Source organism: Astatotilapia calliptera, chromosome 15 (genome assembly GCF_900246225.1).
Source record: "Astatotilapia calliptera chromosome 15, fAstCal1.2, whole genome shotgun sequence".
Classification (NCBI taxonomy): Eukaryota; Metazoa; Chordata; class Actinopteri; order Cichliformes; family Cichlidae; genus Astatotilapia; species Astatotilapia calliptera.
This window is the reverse complement of record NC_039316.1, coordinates 7,942,445-7,957,086: the sequence shown is the minus strand read 5'-3', so window position 1 is coordinate 7,957,086 and position 14,642 is coordinate 7,942,445. Positions and strand designations below refer to the sequence as shown.

Genomic DNA, 14,642 nt, shown 5'->3' with positions numbered 1-14,642 from the left:
TTCCCCTCTTTTTCTCTTCTCTTTCATCTTTTCTAAAATTATTTTTCCTTTGCCTCTCTTCCCCTAAACACGGCGGGAGGTTTCTTCCTGTTAAAAAGAGTTTTTCCTTCCCGCTGTCGCAAAGTGCTTGCCCCATGAGGTGACTGATGAATACACCTGACTTGAACTGAATAAATATGTAAATACATATGCGTGTGTGTGTGTGGATATCGTGAGAGGAAAGCAACACACCCAGCCAGCACAGATGATTGAATTGAAATATCACTATCTTTTTATTTACATATTTTACAAACAACATTCTTCTTTACTATCTCTTTCTCTATTCCTCTATGTGTAAAAAAATAAATTTAATAAATTAAAAGGACTAATGTTTTCACAGAAAACTTTGGATAGACCACTCAGACCATGGTTAAGACAATGCACGTGTTTCTTTTTTGTTTGTTTTTTTCTTTTTAAAATTTCACAAACAATTCACATGTTAACGCTCACATTCCATTAACCAGAAAACAAACTGGATCAATAATAGCTATTGCTCTGAACATATCGATAAACAACAAGTTATGTTATCTAGCACCATATAAATCATATACGAACTCATATAACGACTAGATGGTATTAGTTGAAACATGCGGGGAGGGTTTTTTTTGTTTTTGTTTTTTAAACTTGCTACATTGGTGTTATAGGCAAGTATAGATAAAGGCAGATAAAAATCATAAATAATTTAATATAAGTCTGTTCCATAGCCCTGTGATCGGCACATCTACGTAAGAAAGTGTGCTTTGATCGGAAGAATCATTGTTTCTTGTACAGTCTTTTAGAGGGCCAGCAGGGTGGGTGAGCTGAGGGAGTCGGAGGACTGCTCATTGCTGCTGCTTCCTCTCCTGTGGGCGACGCCGCAGGTGGGGACGGTCTCTGCCTCTGGGAAGGTGAATACAAATGAAGACGTGTAGGTAGTGCAGGCTGGGGTGCAGGTTACTACAGGTGTGCACAGGGGCTCGAAGTCATTGGTATTAGCTGAGGTGTGAAGAGCCTCCCACTCCTGACCCGTGTAGAGGGAGCTGGACAGGTCGACCTCTGGCACAGACCGTGCCGTCTCCATCTCCGTCTTTGCCAGGAGATCCAGAGACTCCTCCAGGACAGAGGACTCCAGGTCTGACATCTTGACTGTGCTGCTAGAGACGGTGGCTGTGGAGAGGGTGGCGCTGGAGAATATGGAGTTGGAGGTTGAGGTGAAGGTCGACTGGCTGGAAGCGATAGCGGGTGTATGAGAGACGGTGATCTGTGGCTGGGTGGACACTGCAATGGAGTGGCAGGAGTGGGTAGGAGAGAGGGAGGTCAGGGGGAAGTCTGTGCCCAGCTCAGAGGGGATTTTGCAAATGGGCTGGTGGGCAGCCAGAATGAACTCAAGCCTCTCCTTCTCCTTCAGCAAGTTGGCGATATCATTCTGCAGGTTGGATTTCTGGTCTTCCAGGATATCAGTTTCCTGTAAGAGAGAGAAATGGAGGAAGTTGCATCAGCTTGGCTGTTGGATAGCTCTGCTATAGCTCTGACAATAAACATGTTTCAATGAGTGATGGTAAATCTGATGGGATACTTACAGCTTGCAGAGTGTCTGTAAGCTCTCGCCTCCTGTTGCGGCATTTTGCTGCTGCCTGCTTATTCCTCTCTCTGCGAATCCTTCTCTTCTCCTCTTCCTCAGGTGTCATCTGCACATGATAGAAGGTAAAAGTTAGGACCCCTGCTCTTTAATAATCTTAGTCTATATATATACATAACACTTCATGAACGAATGATAATTACCTGTTCCACTTTGCCTCTCTTGTTGTGAGCCCTGGACATTGCAGATTTCATGACTGCTCTTGAGTATGCAGGGCTAGGACTGGAGGTGTAAGGGTGAGCTCCGTGGGAAGGGGCCACTGAGGAGACCACAGGCTGGACCATCCACTGAAGATCTGGGCTTGTGGAAATGGCTGTGACTGTGGGGATGAAGGAGGCACTTGATGCTGTCAGGTCTGTGAAATCCTGGAGGAAATGAAGTAAAAAAGGAGATCGTCAGGACATTTGGTACATTATCAGGAGGGGTGGCAGCATTGCAAGATGTCTATGAATGAAGCACGGAGGGTCTATAAAAAGCTGGATGGTTTAAAAATATCCTTATGATGTCAGCTATGACGTTACATTCTCTCTATGGAGTTTCCAGGTGGATGAATGAAGCTTGCCTTGCACTGTGTGGTGCGCAGGTCAGAGTTATTTTTTAATATATATATTTAAAAACTCAATGGGTGCTTTTCTTAATTTCCAGCCAGCCTTTTTCATTATTAACATTATTATTATTTGAAAACATCAAATTTAAGCTTTGTCAGTTTAATTTAGTAAACATTCAAATCTCCAACAGGTTCTTTCTGAGCTGAAATAGCGTGTTGTAAAGATTTAACAATGTTTAAGCGGACATACCTGAGACTGGGGAGATCCCATGCTGGAGTAAGATCCCGCTGGTGACGGGTAATATCCCAAAGTGTCCACGGACGGGGAAGCGGTGCTGCAGCGAGAGGAAGAGTCGCAATCCGCGTTGAAATTGAACATCATCGTTCCTTTTTTTCGAAAAAAAATTTAAGCAAATAAGAAGATCCGGACAAACTCTACTAAGGACGAATGTAAACTTGAGGTCAGGATAGTCCTTTAGTGGGTTTGCGAGAAAACTCTTCAAGCGCTGCTCCCGATCAGTTCTCTTTAGTCGCTGTTCTGCTACTCAAAGTTAGACTGCCAACTCTCCGAGCTGGGCCTTTTTTATAGTGTGCCTGCTGACGTCGAGAGGGGTGTGCCGTTCACCCGACACCAGGAAGGAAAAAAACACCAAAACACTGACTTAACAACGCCGTAATAACACCGACTTTTCCTCGCGCTCCATTTAAATTCAATACACTTTGTTTGCACGAGTCACGAATGAGTCATTTACAGGTGATAAGTGACTATTTAAAATGTTTATTTCTAAAACTCGTCTTCAAGAAATGGAATATTCCGGAGCGGGATCCCCGATACGTAGGTATCCATATATGGTGCATCCTGTGAAGGAGGCGGGGCCTGATGGGAAATACACCTTGAGAGTGGCGGACAGCGGCATGACGTTATGTAAAACAACAAACACAGACGCTGTTGTGAAAACTTGAAGAACTGAGATAACAGTGAGGAAAAGTGCGTCCTACACAGCAGGGACACAATTAAACATGTAAATGTGTCTGTGCTGAACAAAACGTACCAAACAAACACATTAAAAAATCTGTTTCTGTTTTTTTAACCCCCTCCCCCAGCCGTGCGCCTCCTTTTTTATTTGTATTTTTGAAATATAGAAACTCAATTTTATCGTGCAAACTTGTAGTTAAGCACTTTGTGATATTCACCTTGAAAGGTGGTATATAAATAACATGTTATTTAAGTACTCGCTAACTTCACTCACTGACTCACTTATCGACTATTTTTAAAGTGTTTAATTTGATCAATTGTTACACATTTAATGCAAGACAATTCATACAATCACAGGAGGCCCATGTTTGTATGTGTAGGTAGGTCACAAAGTACAAAGAATAATTTGAATAAAGATAAGAATAAGCGAGAAAACGGTGGGTAATTGATTTTCACTTGATTCTGTGGTCTGTCTGTTAAACCGACTTTTAATTTACTTATATACTTAATTTTATCCATGTATTTTTCTTATTTAATCCCATGCGTTTATATCCAGTAAGTTACAATGGAATTGTTTCATAGAATTGTCTAAAATATCTCTACATAAACGTTACATGTCAGGACATGGGTGACATGTTCTCCACCCTCAGGTACTATTTGTACTTTTCGCCTGCAATCCAGAACAGGGCGTGTTTAGCTGCAGAGCGAGCTGATAACTGGTTTTCTGTGTGTACGTTTCCTCGACGACAGTTTACATTTCTCAAAGGAGGGGACGGGGAGGGGTGGCAGTTAATTGTAAAGGTCTTCCCCAAAGCCACTAGCAGAGGGAATCCTCAAGATTTACGTAAGAAGCTATGAAACGAATTCATGAAATGCTGGCTTAACGGTGAGCCAACATTGCGACTGCATTTGCTGTTTAATAACTGTTCATTCTCTGACATCAGCACTTTTTTTTTATTATCGTGTTGACTTGAGAAGTAGGTCTGTGGAACAGGCATCGTGACTTTCGTGCAATATTACCAAAGTCAGCAACATTTTGCTGGTGGTTTTGTTCATGGTTTATTCTTAATAAAGGCGATACATTCATGCACATAAAAAAACACGAGCAAAGCATTTTATGAGTTTTATGAAACACAATTCATACTTTTCTTCTTCTTTTTTTCTCTCTCTCGTGAGTCTTCCGGGAATTCCCTTCTTTAACCAAACAAGCACAAAACAAGCGCCATAAGTGCTCTCGTCCCATTAAACAAACCATAAAGACTAAACAAAGGTGTCATTGTGTCAAAAGACCCTAATTCAGGCTATAGGATTTTGCGCTTTCTTTCCCGCGCCAGTGTTTTGTTGAACATTCCTGGTTGTCATAGCGACGCCCAGCCCCTTTCGCGTCAGTGACGTCCATTTAGTTTTTATTTTTTCATAGCAAAGAAGATCGTGTGTAATCATGAGGAGGAGCCAAATCAACAGAGAAACACCAAACCGACTTTTTCGGCATCGCCTGTGGAGACGGAACGTGCACACGAACACGTCAGGGGCCGTTCCCGGAAACGACGTCGGAGTGAGAGCTCTGAGTGTTTTCAAGTCTCTGACAGTCCTCCCCTTTCCTCGGTGTCTGCGGGTCAACGGAATGGAACGGGACACCAAACAAGCCGTTTACCTTGAGCGGTGTTTGAGTTCTGTTTGAGTGGTTGGCATGAAGGTTGCTGACCTGCACTGTTTGAGTGACCTGGTTTTTGCTAGTGTTATTTCGTGTTGGAATGATAATTTAATCGAAATAAAATTATAATAATAACAATAAGAAGAAGAAGAAGAAAGAAAGAAAGAAAGAAAGAAAGAAAGAAAGAAAGAAAGAAAGAAAGAAAGAAAGAAAGAAAGAAAGAAAGAAAGAAATGCAATTTCTAAAAGAAAAAATATTTTTTTATATTGCTGCTTTTGAAAGTATTTAAACTCTCCGGTTATCTAATAGCTGAAGTTATTTATTTTTTATCGCTGCTCTTTGGCTCCTCAAAGGAGAACAGTTCACTAAAATGACCGTGAACTTGGATGCCAGTGGATCTAAAAATAAACTCCACAGTCTTTGCGCATTCACGCTCAAGTTGCTTTGAAGAAGACAACTGTTAGAGATGTGCTGAGAGGTGAGTATTGTTCGACCTTTGAACTTCGTTTTGTCCCAGGCCGCTCAAGCCGACCACCAATAGTGATGTGCCGGTAAATAGGGCCCAAGGCGGGGGGGTTGCCACTGCCGGGAAGTACCCGGGAGCACAGAGCAAACAGGGGGGGAGCCTCTCACTCTATCCAGCGCTTATCCCTTTCACTTGGGTGGATTCGTGAGGTCACATGAAACCTAAATATAGCCCAATCCAGCCCGCAAGTTCTTGTTATGGGAGCAGAATTAGGTTATGCGGGAACATCAATTAAAGCCCGGGCTTTAATTGGTGCCGATAAACTGCATTACAGTCTGTGAGAAAGTAAGTCACGTTGCTCCTGTCTAGAAATTATATCAGTCACTGGCCTTCTTGAATTCTCCGATTCCCTCGTGAGTGTGTTTTGCACATCTGCGGCTGCACCTAATTGCCACCCTTATATGGAAAGGTGGGTCAAATCCTTCGCATCCTCAAACTAACGCCTGTGCGGGCATTCTTGGCGCAGCTGATGACGCTGATATCAGGTACAACATAGGGTCAGTCTCTGAGAGCTTGTTTTACTTTCTTTTTGCGGCAGTGAGTGAGTGGGCCACACACAGCCCGGCAGCGTCCGTCTGCGCGCTATCCTTGTGCCACAGCACGCCCCCCCTCTCCCCCCCTCTCCTCCCGGAAATACCATATATGGCTCGACCGGTCCATCGGCGATTGGCTGCTTGGCTTCAGCGACAGTTCTGTTGCTGGAGCTCTATTCATATGTAGAGACAGGTGAAAGGCAATGTGATACGTGAATGACACTTAATTTTGACGGCTTATAAATAATCAGACAGTGTGCTGGAAGCTTTGTGAAAGAATTAAATTAATGCCGGATTTTATTTTGTGTCTATAAATAGAAGTTGGAACATTAGTGCATAATCATTGTTCTAATGTGGACAGTTTGGAGGAGAAAGAATCGGGGAAGCACCACACTGGCTATTTTAAAACCATTTATTAATGAAGCCTATTACACTGCCTCCACTTTCCTTCTAATGCATTGAGAGCTCGTGTTACCGTGAAAGCCCAGAAGCATTAAACAAAGGGTAAATGTCGAGAACATCTGAGGGCATGACGGGAACATATAGCCTGTGATGCAGATGCTGCATACATGAAGTGACGTAGTTCATTCATGGCGGTGGGCACCTTTTGGAGGGAGGGGTGCCACTTTCTATGTGCACACTTTTTAAAAAAAACCATTTGAGTTCTGATAATAAGCTGAAATGAAACAATGGGTTAGTGTTGATTTTTACGCACTTCAGTGATTTGATTGTTGAACTGTAAAAAACACCATCTGCTAACCCCTTTCTCCAGTCACTTCTCCCTCGGTGAAATGGTTCGGTCTCACCACACAGATTTCATTCATAAAATTCCAGCTCACTATAAAAGGCGGGCCTCTCCACTATGTGCACAGTTATGAACCTGGCAAATGGAATATAGGCGTCCGGGACATCCGTTTTCTGTCTAGCACAGACTGACTGTTCAGTCTCTTATGCGGTGATTTAATTTTATTTTGAATTTTTATTTTTTAATGAAACCATGCATCCAGACTCCAGCACTGAGTTCGACTTATCGTCCAGCTGTAGCACAGCATCGCCTGGCGGGGACACCCCTGGGTGCAGTCAGCATCCTCCTGATTCGCTTTCATCATCAGTGGACAGCACCAAGGTAGAGCCGGATCTCATCATTACACACACAAAAACCTGATCACAAAGCGTAATCTTGTGTTTGACGCATGCGGGTGATAGAACTGCATTCCTCAAATTCTTCACATTTTTATGAAGTCCTTTTCATGCACTGCATTTCCCCTAGCAGGATTACTATCCCGTGTTGGAAAAATGACTAGAAAAACATGCGTATCTCTGTAGAAAATCCCTAAAAAATACCCCAACAAACAAACAAGCAAAAACAGCGCAATGATATTATTATTTAAATAAAACTGTTTGTACTGCTGTCTGCTTCACAGTCTTCGTTGCAACCTTTTTTTTTAAATCTATCATAAAAACTGATGAGGATGCGAGGCTGGTTCTGAGGTGTTTACAGAGAGCAGATTTTTTTTGTCTTCTTTGACATTCCTTGGACAAATGATTGATGTAACATTTAAACATTGCTAAAGGTCAGCCAATAACGTGGTCACCCATTCGTCAGATACGCTAAATTAGTATTTTACTGCATGCATATGCATGTCTGTCTGGTGTGGGTTTTTCCAGGATACTGAGACCAGTGCAGCAGCCTCCTTTGTTCCGACTGTGACTGCAATCTCAACATCGCCAGAACTAAAGTGGATTGTGCAGCCTACAGTCATCACATCTGCCTCTCCGTCGCCCTGCCGTGCAAAGCCCAAAACTCATGCAGCGACCCAGTCGTCTTCCCGGCCAGGTGCAAACAAGGCGAGAGCCAGCAACAGGAAAGGGCCGAAAGAACAGGTAAAGAGAAGAGAGGGGTGGGCGGTGATGCTGATGTGTCAATCAACCACCAGTCAATCAATCAGTCAGTACAGCGAGCAAAAGAGCACTCTGCCCCGATCCCCACACCATCCCCAACCACCTCGTTTCCACTCATTAAGCTTAATGTGAAAACTGAGATATCGCGATATTTTAGCGGGACGGGACGCAATTAACTGCTTTTTTTCTTTCCCTGTCGTGGGGAAATAAAGTGTTAGCGGATTGATCTGAATATTTTGCTGCGGGGAGTCAGTCATAAGCCGATTTGATCATGTTTAATTGGTGCAGAGCGGTTACTTTGGCGGGGGTAACGAGCTCAGCCTTGTTTATGTGCGGGATAGGAAATTGCATGCAATGCGCGTTCACGTGACTGGCTAGACCGTGCCAGTGGTGCAGCATTTTAACGCCTGAACTGAGAATCTTCACCGACCACATCAGCATTCACTGCATAGGAGATTTTCTCTCTCTCTCTCACTTTGGCACAAGAAACGGTGTTTAAGAGCCAACTGCCGACATGGCAAGACCTAGTGGGATGAGCGTTTAAATTAATGGGCTATTTCTGATTGATTTTAGCCTTCCAAAGAGGAGGAGGAAAGGAGGAGGATCAGGAGGGAGAGGAACAAAATTGCGGCAGCCAAGTGTCGTAACAGGCGGAGGGAGCTGATAGAGACCCTTCAAGCTGTAAGTAATGCTTTGTTAAATCATTATAGAGGATTCATTCTCACAGAATACTTTGCATACTTCCAAAGATGAATAATGTCTCAGTTCACAACAGCGAAGCAGAGCGGTAGAGCCACATAGGTTTTTTTTTGTTTTGTTTAGGGTTTTTTTGTGCTTTGCTCATGCTCTTTTCTTTTCTCTTTCTCCCTCTTTCCCTCAGGAAACTGATACTTTAGAAGAAGAAAAGTCCACCCTGGAGACAGAGATTGCCAACCTGCTAAAGGAGAAAGAGAGACTAGAGCATGTCTTAGCTTCTCACCAACCGTCCTGCAAACTCTCCTCAGATGATGACGGCAATGGTGATGATGATGAGAGGGATGATAAGGAAGATGATGTTGACACAATGCTGCAGGATCCACCGGACTCCCCGCAGCTGCTTTCCATGTTAGAGAATGGAAAAACCCCAGAGAGCAGCACAGCTGGAGAAGCCCATATTGGTCAAGACATGAGCAGTGTCCCTTGCATCCCTGCTGCAGCCATCTTGGGAAACTCCAACATCCTTTTGTGTTCCAGCGCAGAAGAGGAGGCTCTGGAGGAACTGAAAGGAGATGACTTGGATGACTTGGTGCCCAGCATACAGATGGAAGTGACGCCCGAGACGGCCGCATCTGTCCCTGACATACTACAGAGTACTGACCTGAGTGGGCCCTTCTGCCTCTCAGACTGGGAAACCCTGTACAAGTCCGTGGCAAGCGACCTTGAGTCTCTGAGCACCCCAGTCATGTCTTCCAGTCCCACTTGTAGCAATTACCGCACAGTGTTTTCCTTCAATCACTCCGAGATTGATTCCCTGGCTGACGGTTCCGAGTGCCTCAAAGGCAGCCTCGGTGCATCCGAGTTAATGAAAGATAGTCTTAACTCGCCCACACTCCTGGCCTTGTGAATGCAAAGAAGTTATGCAACAATACTGTATTCTAACCAGCCAGCAAGCTCCAGTCGCTCTCAAATAACCTTTTGTAGTGTGAGTTTCGATGTCGTGCATATACCTGAAAATCAGAGATTGTGTAGACGCAGTGTTTTTCTGTGACTGTAAACACGGTTGAGTTCTTCCATGCTGTTGCTGCAGTTGTCTGAGATGAGACCTTGTGCTAGTAAAATGCATGCAAATACAAGTCATCTGTAATCCAAGAAGAGATGGTATTGTGTTGTTAAAAAAAAAGCTCTGCGTGTGGTCTGAAACGAGATCCTGCTGAGTAGCTTAATATATGTGTAACACTGTTTTTGACAAAGCTGTGTTGTAACAAGTGAATTATAGAAGGATACTAATATGTAAGTGTAACATCTTGCTGTAAGGTGCCCCCCCTCCCCCCGCCTCCAGACCTGAACTGACATTTCCTTTTACATTTGTTTTCCATGAAAAACAAGATCATGCCATGTATTTTATTGAGATGTATTTTATGACATAGTTTATTTTTTTACTTATGAAAATATAGAGATGCAAAAAAATCAACAACAAACAAACAAAATCAGAAACAAAAGAAAACTAGAAACTAGATATTGATAAAATATGCTGGAAATAAAATACCACAACTGCAATTAATGCTGTGCTGCTGTTGTTATTGATTTAGGAGCATTTATATGAATAGATAGTCGGCACCACAGCCTTGCTTAGTTGGTGACTTTACATGAAGTTCCTCAGCAGATGAAGAAACCATGAGATGCCTTAGAAATGTGGTGGGAGGGGGACGAAGAACAGCTGAACACCTTCAATGCAAACTTCATCTGTAATAAAACTGCTTTAAACCCAGTTTAAATATGAATCTGACCTACCAAACACTCACTAAAACGTCAGAAGAAGAAAAATCCTAAATTTAAGGGTGGTATTAATGATGTTCTCGTCTCAGTATCAATCCATAAAGACGGCATTGCGCCTATTTCTGGCTTCGGGATTACATAAAGGAGACGCGTCGTGGACGGAGACGTGTTTGAATTGAGTGGGAAGCAGCGCAAACAGCAGGTTAATTATTTATTCACAGCCTTCTCTCTGCTCCACTATTGTCACGGCCAAGGGAATCCGAGCGCACACACGGCAGCGCAATGCGTGCTGTGCGTGACGTCAGCACGCGATTGCCGTTTCGTTTCAGTTCCTTTGACCATATTTGGGTAGTTGCAGTTGTTTTGTATCCATAGCAACGGGTGTTAAATTTCGGAGCTGGAGAAGAAACAATCCAGAGGAGAGCGCGAGCCTCATTAAAGACCAAGTTTCTCATCAATTAAGGAGCGGGTGGTCACGTGACTGACGATAAGCGGTGCAGTCGGTAATTTAGAGGTGCTGAGGCATTTCTCGGAACAGCAAACGAAGGGTTTAATGAGGGATAAACCTGCTGGGGTTTGTCCTTCAAGGAGGAGATAGTGTTTCAAGCTTGCAGTAAGCATGTTCATCCCAGAGGATTACTTTTTATCCTTTTTTACTCATAACACAAAGTCCTTTGCAACAAAGCACACGGCTTGCATGTCATGCCTTAACAGTGAACGGTGCAGTTCTTCTTTTCATCAGTAGGGGTGGCTACAGCGAGAGCAACAGCAGAGCAGAGAACTTGTCATGTAATGAGGGCTGCAGGGCTTTCACTTCCCCCTTTGAATACCTCAGTTGTTACGTTTGCACAAACAGACCTAACCAAATCGAGTTGTTCATCTTTAGAAGTTATCAGTGATACTTAGGAAAGCATGCGATCTGCCTGATATATAAAAATTATCCTTTATTTAAGTCCTCTTACTGTAATCAACATAGCTCAGTTTTAGTGTATCTGCTAGGGTATTTGTGGACTTGAAGGGACTCGGTTTACAGCATGCATATTTGGTTGACTGGTAAATCTAAGCAGGCCACAGGTGTGGATGTGAGAGTGCAGCACATCTCAAAAGTATTCGCGGTGCTTCACTTGTTTCACATTTTGTCATGTTGCAGCCTTATTTAAAATGGATCCAATTCATTTTTCACCTCAAAATTCTACTCTCGATATTCGCTTGAAATTCTCGCAAATTTATTAAAAATAAATGTACAGAAGTATTCACAGCCTTTGCCATAACACTTAAAATTGTGCTCAGGTGCCCCCTGTTTCCACCAATGATCTTTTAGATGTTTCTACACCGTGATTGGAGTCCACATGTGGTAAATTCAGTTGATTGGACATGCTTTGGAAAGGTACGTGCTTGTCTATATAAGGTCCTCCTACAGCTGAAAATGAATGTCAGAGCACAAATGAAGCCGTGAAGTCCAAGGAATTGTCTGTACACCTCCGAGACAAGATTATACCAAGGCACAGATCTGGGGAAGAGTACAGAAAAACTTCTGCAGCAATGAAGCAAAGGCTGTTAATATTTGTATACACGTTATATTTTTGTCTTCTGTTGTTAATAAATTAATAAATTATGGGGTGTAGTGTAGAATTTTGAGGTGAAAAAAATAATTGCATCCACTTTGGAAAAAGGCCGTAACAGGACAAAATGTGGAACAAGTGAAGCACTGTCAATACATTCCAGTTGCACTGTATACGAGACTTAGACAAATGTAGACAAAGTCCACATATTGGCACTGTGAAACTGACTGACATGGCATTAAGGATGAGTTATTTTATTTTTAAGATATTTTCTGAATGTTTATTTGCAACAGTGATGCATTTAAGCACAAACACTGCAATAAACTGAGGTCATATCTCAAGAAATAATGTACATTTCAAGCTTTGCCTTGAATATGGACATGCCTGATCTGCTGCTGATGAATTGTTTGTGGCTGGTTCCGCTTTTTTAATGGTGCATAAACCAGTCTAATTCATTTGGAAGTGCCAGCAACATTCACCTTTGCAGATATTAGACAAAACTTCAGTTCAGTGTTTCTGAGGGTCCTGTGTGCTTTTCTTCACCATTTATCTCACGACTAAACTTCTTGTTCTTCTTTTTATATATCAACTGTGTGCGTGTGATGTCCTGGCGCATGGCTATTTCAGAGCGCTGACGGATGGGCCCGTCAACAGCTCTGATGCTTCGTGACTCACTCACTCCGTCCACTCCACTTGTTCCATCAAACTATGTGTGTCCAGCAGCGTGATGCTTCTCACCTCCCGAAGCCTGTTTCACAGTTGTACCATATCAGAGAGCCAGAGTTGTTCACGACCAAACTTTGTGTGTGAAATGTGAGCGGTAGGAGTTTTTATTTTAAGAGTGGGATTGAGGCCAGGGATTGCTAAGTGAAAGAAGTGGTTTTTTTGCTCTCTAACTTGAGCTAAGAAAAAGTAGCAACGTCATCAGAATGAGAAGTGGTGACGCTGCAAGCATTAAAATATGTTTGCAACAACAACAGTTTTTTTAAGCATCAAATGCAAGCACAGAAATGAGCCCTTTCATTGTTATATGTTGTTTATTGGATATTTATTACTGATGCATCATGTAGCATACTGTATGTTGTACAAGCAGCAATCTTGGGAGCTTGGACAGAAAGACTTCTTTAAGTTTCTTGAATACATTTTTACATTTGATGGGGTGAGACAGTAGTTTCACCCGAAACCTCTGCTGATAACGAACCACGCCTTTTTTACACTTTGGTTCATGTGATAAGGCACATGATTAATAGTGAGTCAAAGAGCAACTTAAAGGACTGTCCGTCTTTTGGTTTTAGAACCGATGAAGCCTCTTAAATAAGAGGTGAAACATCTTTAAGAAACTTGAAGAAGTGCAGTTGCTTTCTATCCAAGCTCCTTAGACTACCATGACCTGGATGAGCACTTAAACAGACATTAGCAGTAGTATTATAACACTTAATCTGATCAAAGGTGCCTATTTATCTGCAGCACATTCATAAACCCATAATATATTTTATAAACTGCTTGATTTTGTGTAAAATCTCAGTCTATACAGCAGCCACAATGATCACATTAGAGACATTTAAATGTAGCATAAAATCCAACCCCCTTAATTCATGCATCCAAATCATTGAATTCAGGGGTTTCAATCACTTCCATGGCCACATGTGTTTAAAATCAAGCACTCAGGCATGCAGACTGCTTCTACAAACATTTGTCTAAGAATGGGTCGGTCTTAGGAGGTCAGTGAATTCCAGTGTGGTGCCGTGATAGGATGCCACCTGTGCACCAAGTCTAATTGTGAAATTTCCTCACTACTGAATATTCCATAGTCAACTGTTAGTGTTATTATAACAAAGTGGAAGCAATTGGAAATGACGGCAAGTGGAAAGTTTGGTAGAGGGGGGGGATTATGTTGTGTTTTTATTCTTTTTAGAAGTTGCACTTGACCCTTAACTAAGGGGTCAACTCTTCAGCATACCAAGAAATTTTAGACAACTTCATGGTCCTAGCTTTATGAGTTTGGGAAAGTCTCCTTCCTGTTCCAATATGACTGTGCACCAGTGCACAAAGCAAGGTCCATAAAGACATAGTTGATCAAGTCTGGTGTTGAAAAACTTGACTGGCATGCACATTCAGCCCAACTTTGGGATGAGCTAGAACAGAGATGTTAGCCAGGCCTTCCTGTCCAACATCAGTGTCTGACCTCACAAATGCACTTCCCATAAGAATAGTCAAAAATTCCCATAAACACTCCTAAACCTTGTGGTAAGCCTTCCCAGAAGAGTTGAAGCTGTTATAGCTGCAAAGGGTGGGTTGACATCATATTAAAGCCTTTTAATTAAGAATGGGATGTTCCTCAAGTTCATATGCGTGCTTCTCCCGTTGGAGAAGAGGTGGGCGTGTTCAGGCAGATTCAGTCTCCTCTTGCATCACCTGTAAATGCGAGAAAAGCTTAATCCTTAAGCTCAAGTTCAATAACCTTACCGTCAAACACGTAATCTTAAACTGTCCCTATATCTAGGTGGCAAGCATAAACAAAAAACTCCCACCTGAGTGTACAGCTAAATATATTATTCACACCTCTGCCTTACTCTGACTTGTTTGAGTGTTTCCTGTGTAAAAGAGCCTGCAGGCATGTGGTTTGTTTTTAATATACTGCATTTGGGATTTGATAATAATCAAATGTTTGCATGTTAACAGCTTTATAAAGACTTAATCCAACATCTGTGCACATTTTTCAGCTCAGCTGCAGGCTGGTTAGCTGCTACTTTCCACTTATATTGGTTAGACAAAGTCTCCACTTTCAAATCTTTTCTTTTAAAGATTTG

At 42.5% G+C, this 14,642-nt stretch overlaps 2 protein-coding genes across 2 annotated transcripts; one reads left to right on the top strand and one right to left on the bottom strand.

Moving 5' to 3' along the window:
- Nucleotides 1-248: 248 nt before the first annotated feature.
- On the bottom strand, nucleotides 249-2,749 carry fosab (v-fos FBJ murine osteosarcoma viral oncogene homolog Ab). The gene is made up of 4 exons (XM_026142888.1): nucleotides 2,455-2,749; nucleotides 1,801-2,022; nucleotides 1,599-1,706; nucleotides 249-1,483 (listed from the first exon to the last, which is right to left on the bottom strand). The coding sequence occupies exons 1-4, from the start codon at nucleotides 2,584-2,586 to the stop codon at nucleotides 815-817; spliced, it is 1,131 nt and encodes a 376-aa protein (XP_025998673.1). The 5' UTR covers nucleotides 2,587-2,749; the 3' UTR covers nucleotides 249-814.
- Nucleotides 2,750-6,005: 3,256 nt separating this feature from the next.
- On the top strand, nucleotides 6,006-10,055 carry LOC113006737 (proto-oncogene c-Fos-like). Its single transcript, XM_026142887.1, has 4 exons — nucleotides 6,006-7,019; nucleotides 7,562-7,777; nucleotides 8,369-8,476; nucleotides 8,676-10,055. The coding sequence occupies exons 1-4, from the start codon at nucleotides 6,891-6,893 to the stop codon at nucleotides 9,396-9,398; spliced, it is 1,176 nt and encodes a 391-aa protein (XP_025998672.1). The 5' UTR covers nucleotides 6,006-6,890; the 3' UTR covers nucleotides 9,399-10,055.
- Nucleotides 10,056-14,642: the final 4,587 nt, after the last annotated feature.

Coding starts and splice junctions, on each gene's coding strand:
- LOC113006737 (XM_026142887.1), top strand. CDS start 6,891: ATGCATCCAGACTCCAGCACTGAGTTCGACTTATCGTCCAGCTGTAGC. Junction 7,778..8,368: donor GGAAAGGGCCGAAAGAACAG/GTAAAGAGAAGA, acceptor GATTGATTTTAG/CCTTCCAAAGAGGAGGAGGA. Junction 8,477..8,675: donor TGATAGAGACCCTTCAAGCT/GTAAGTAATGCT, acceptor TCTTTCCCTCAG/GAAACTGATACTTTAGAAGA.
- fosab (XM_026142888.1), bottom strand. CDS start 2,586: ATGATGTTCAATTTCAACGCGGATTGCGACTCTTCCTCTCGCTGCAGC. Junction 2,023..2,454: donor TGGGATCTCCCCAGTCTCAG/GTATGTCCGCTT, acceptor CATTTCCTCCAG/GATTTCACAGACCTGACAGC. Junction 1,707..1,800: donor AGAGAGGCAAAGTGGAACAG/GTAATTATCATT, acceptor TATCATGTGCAG/ATGACACCTGAGGAAGAGGA.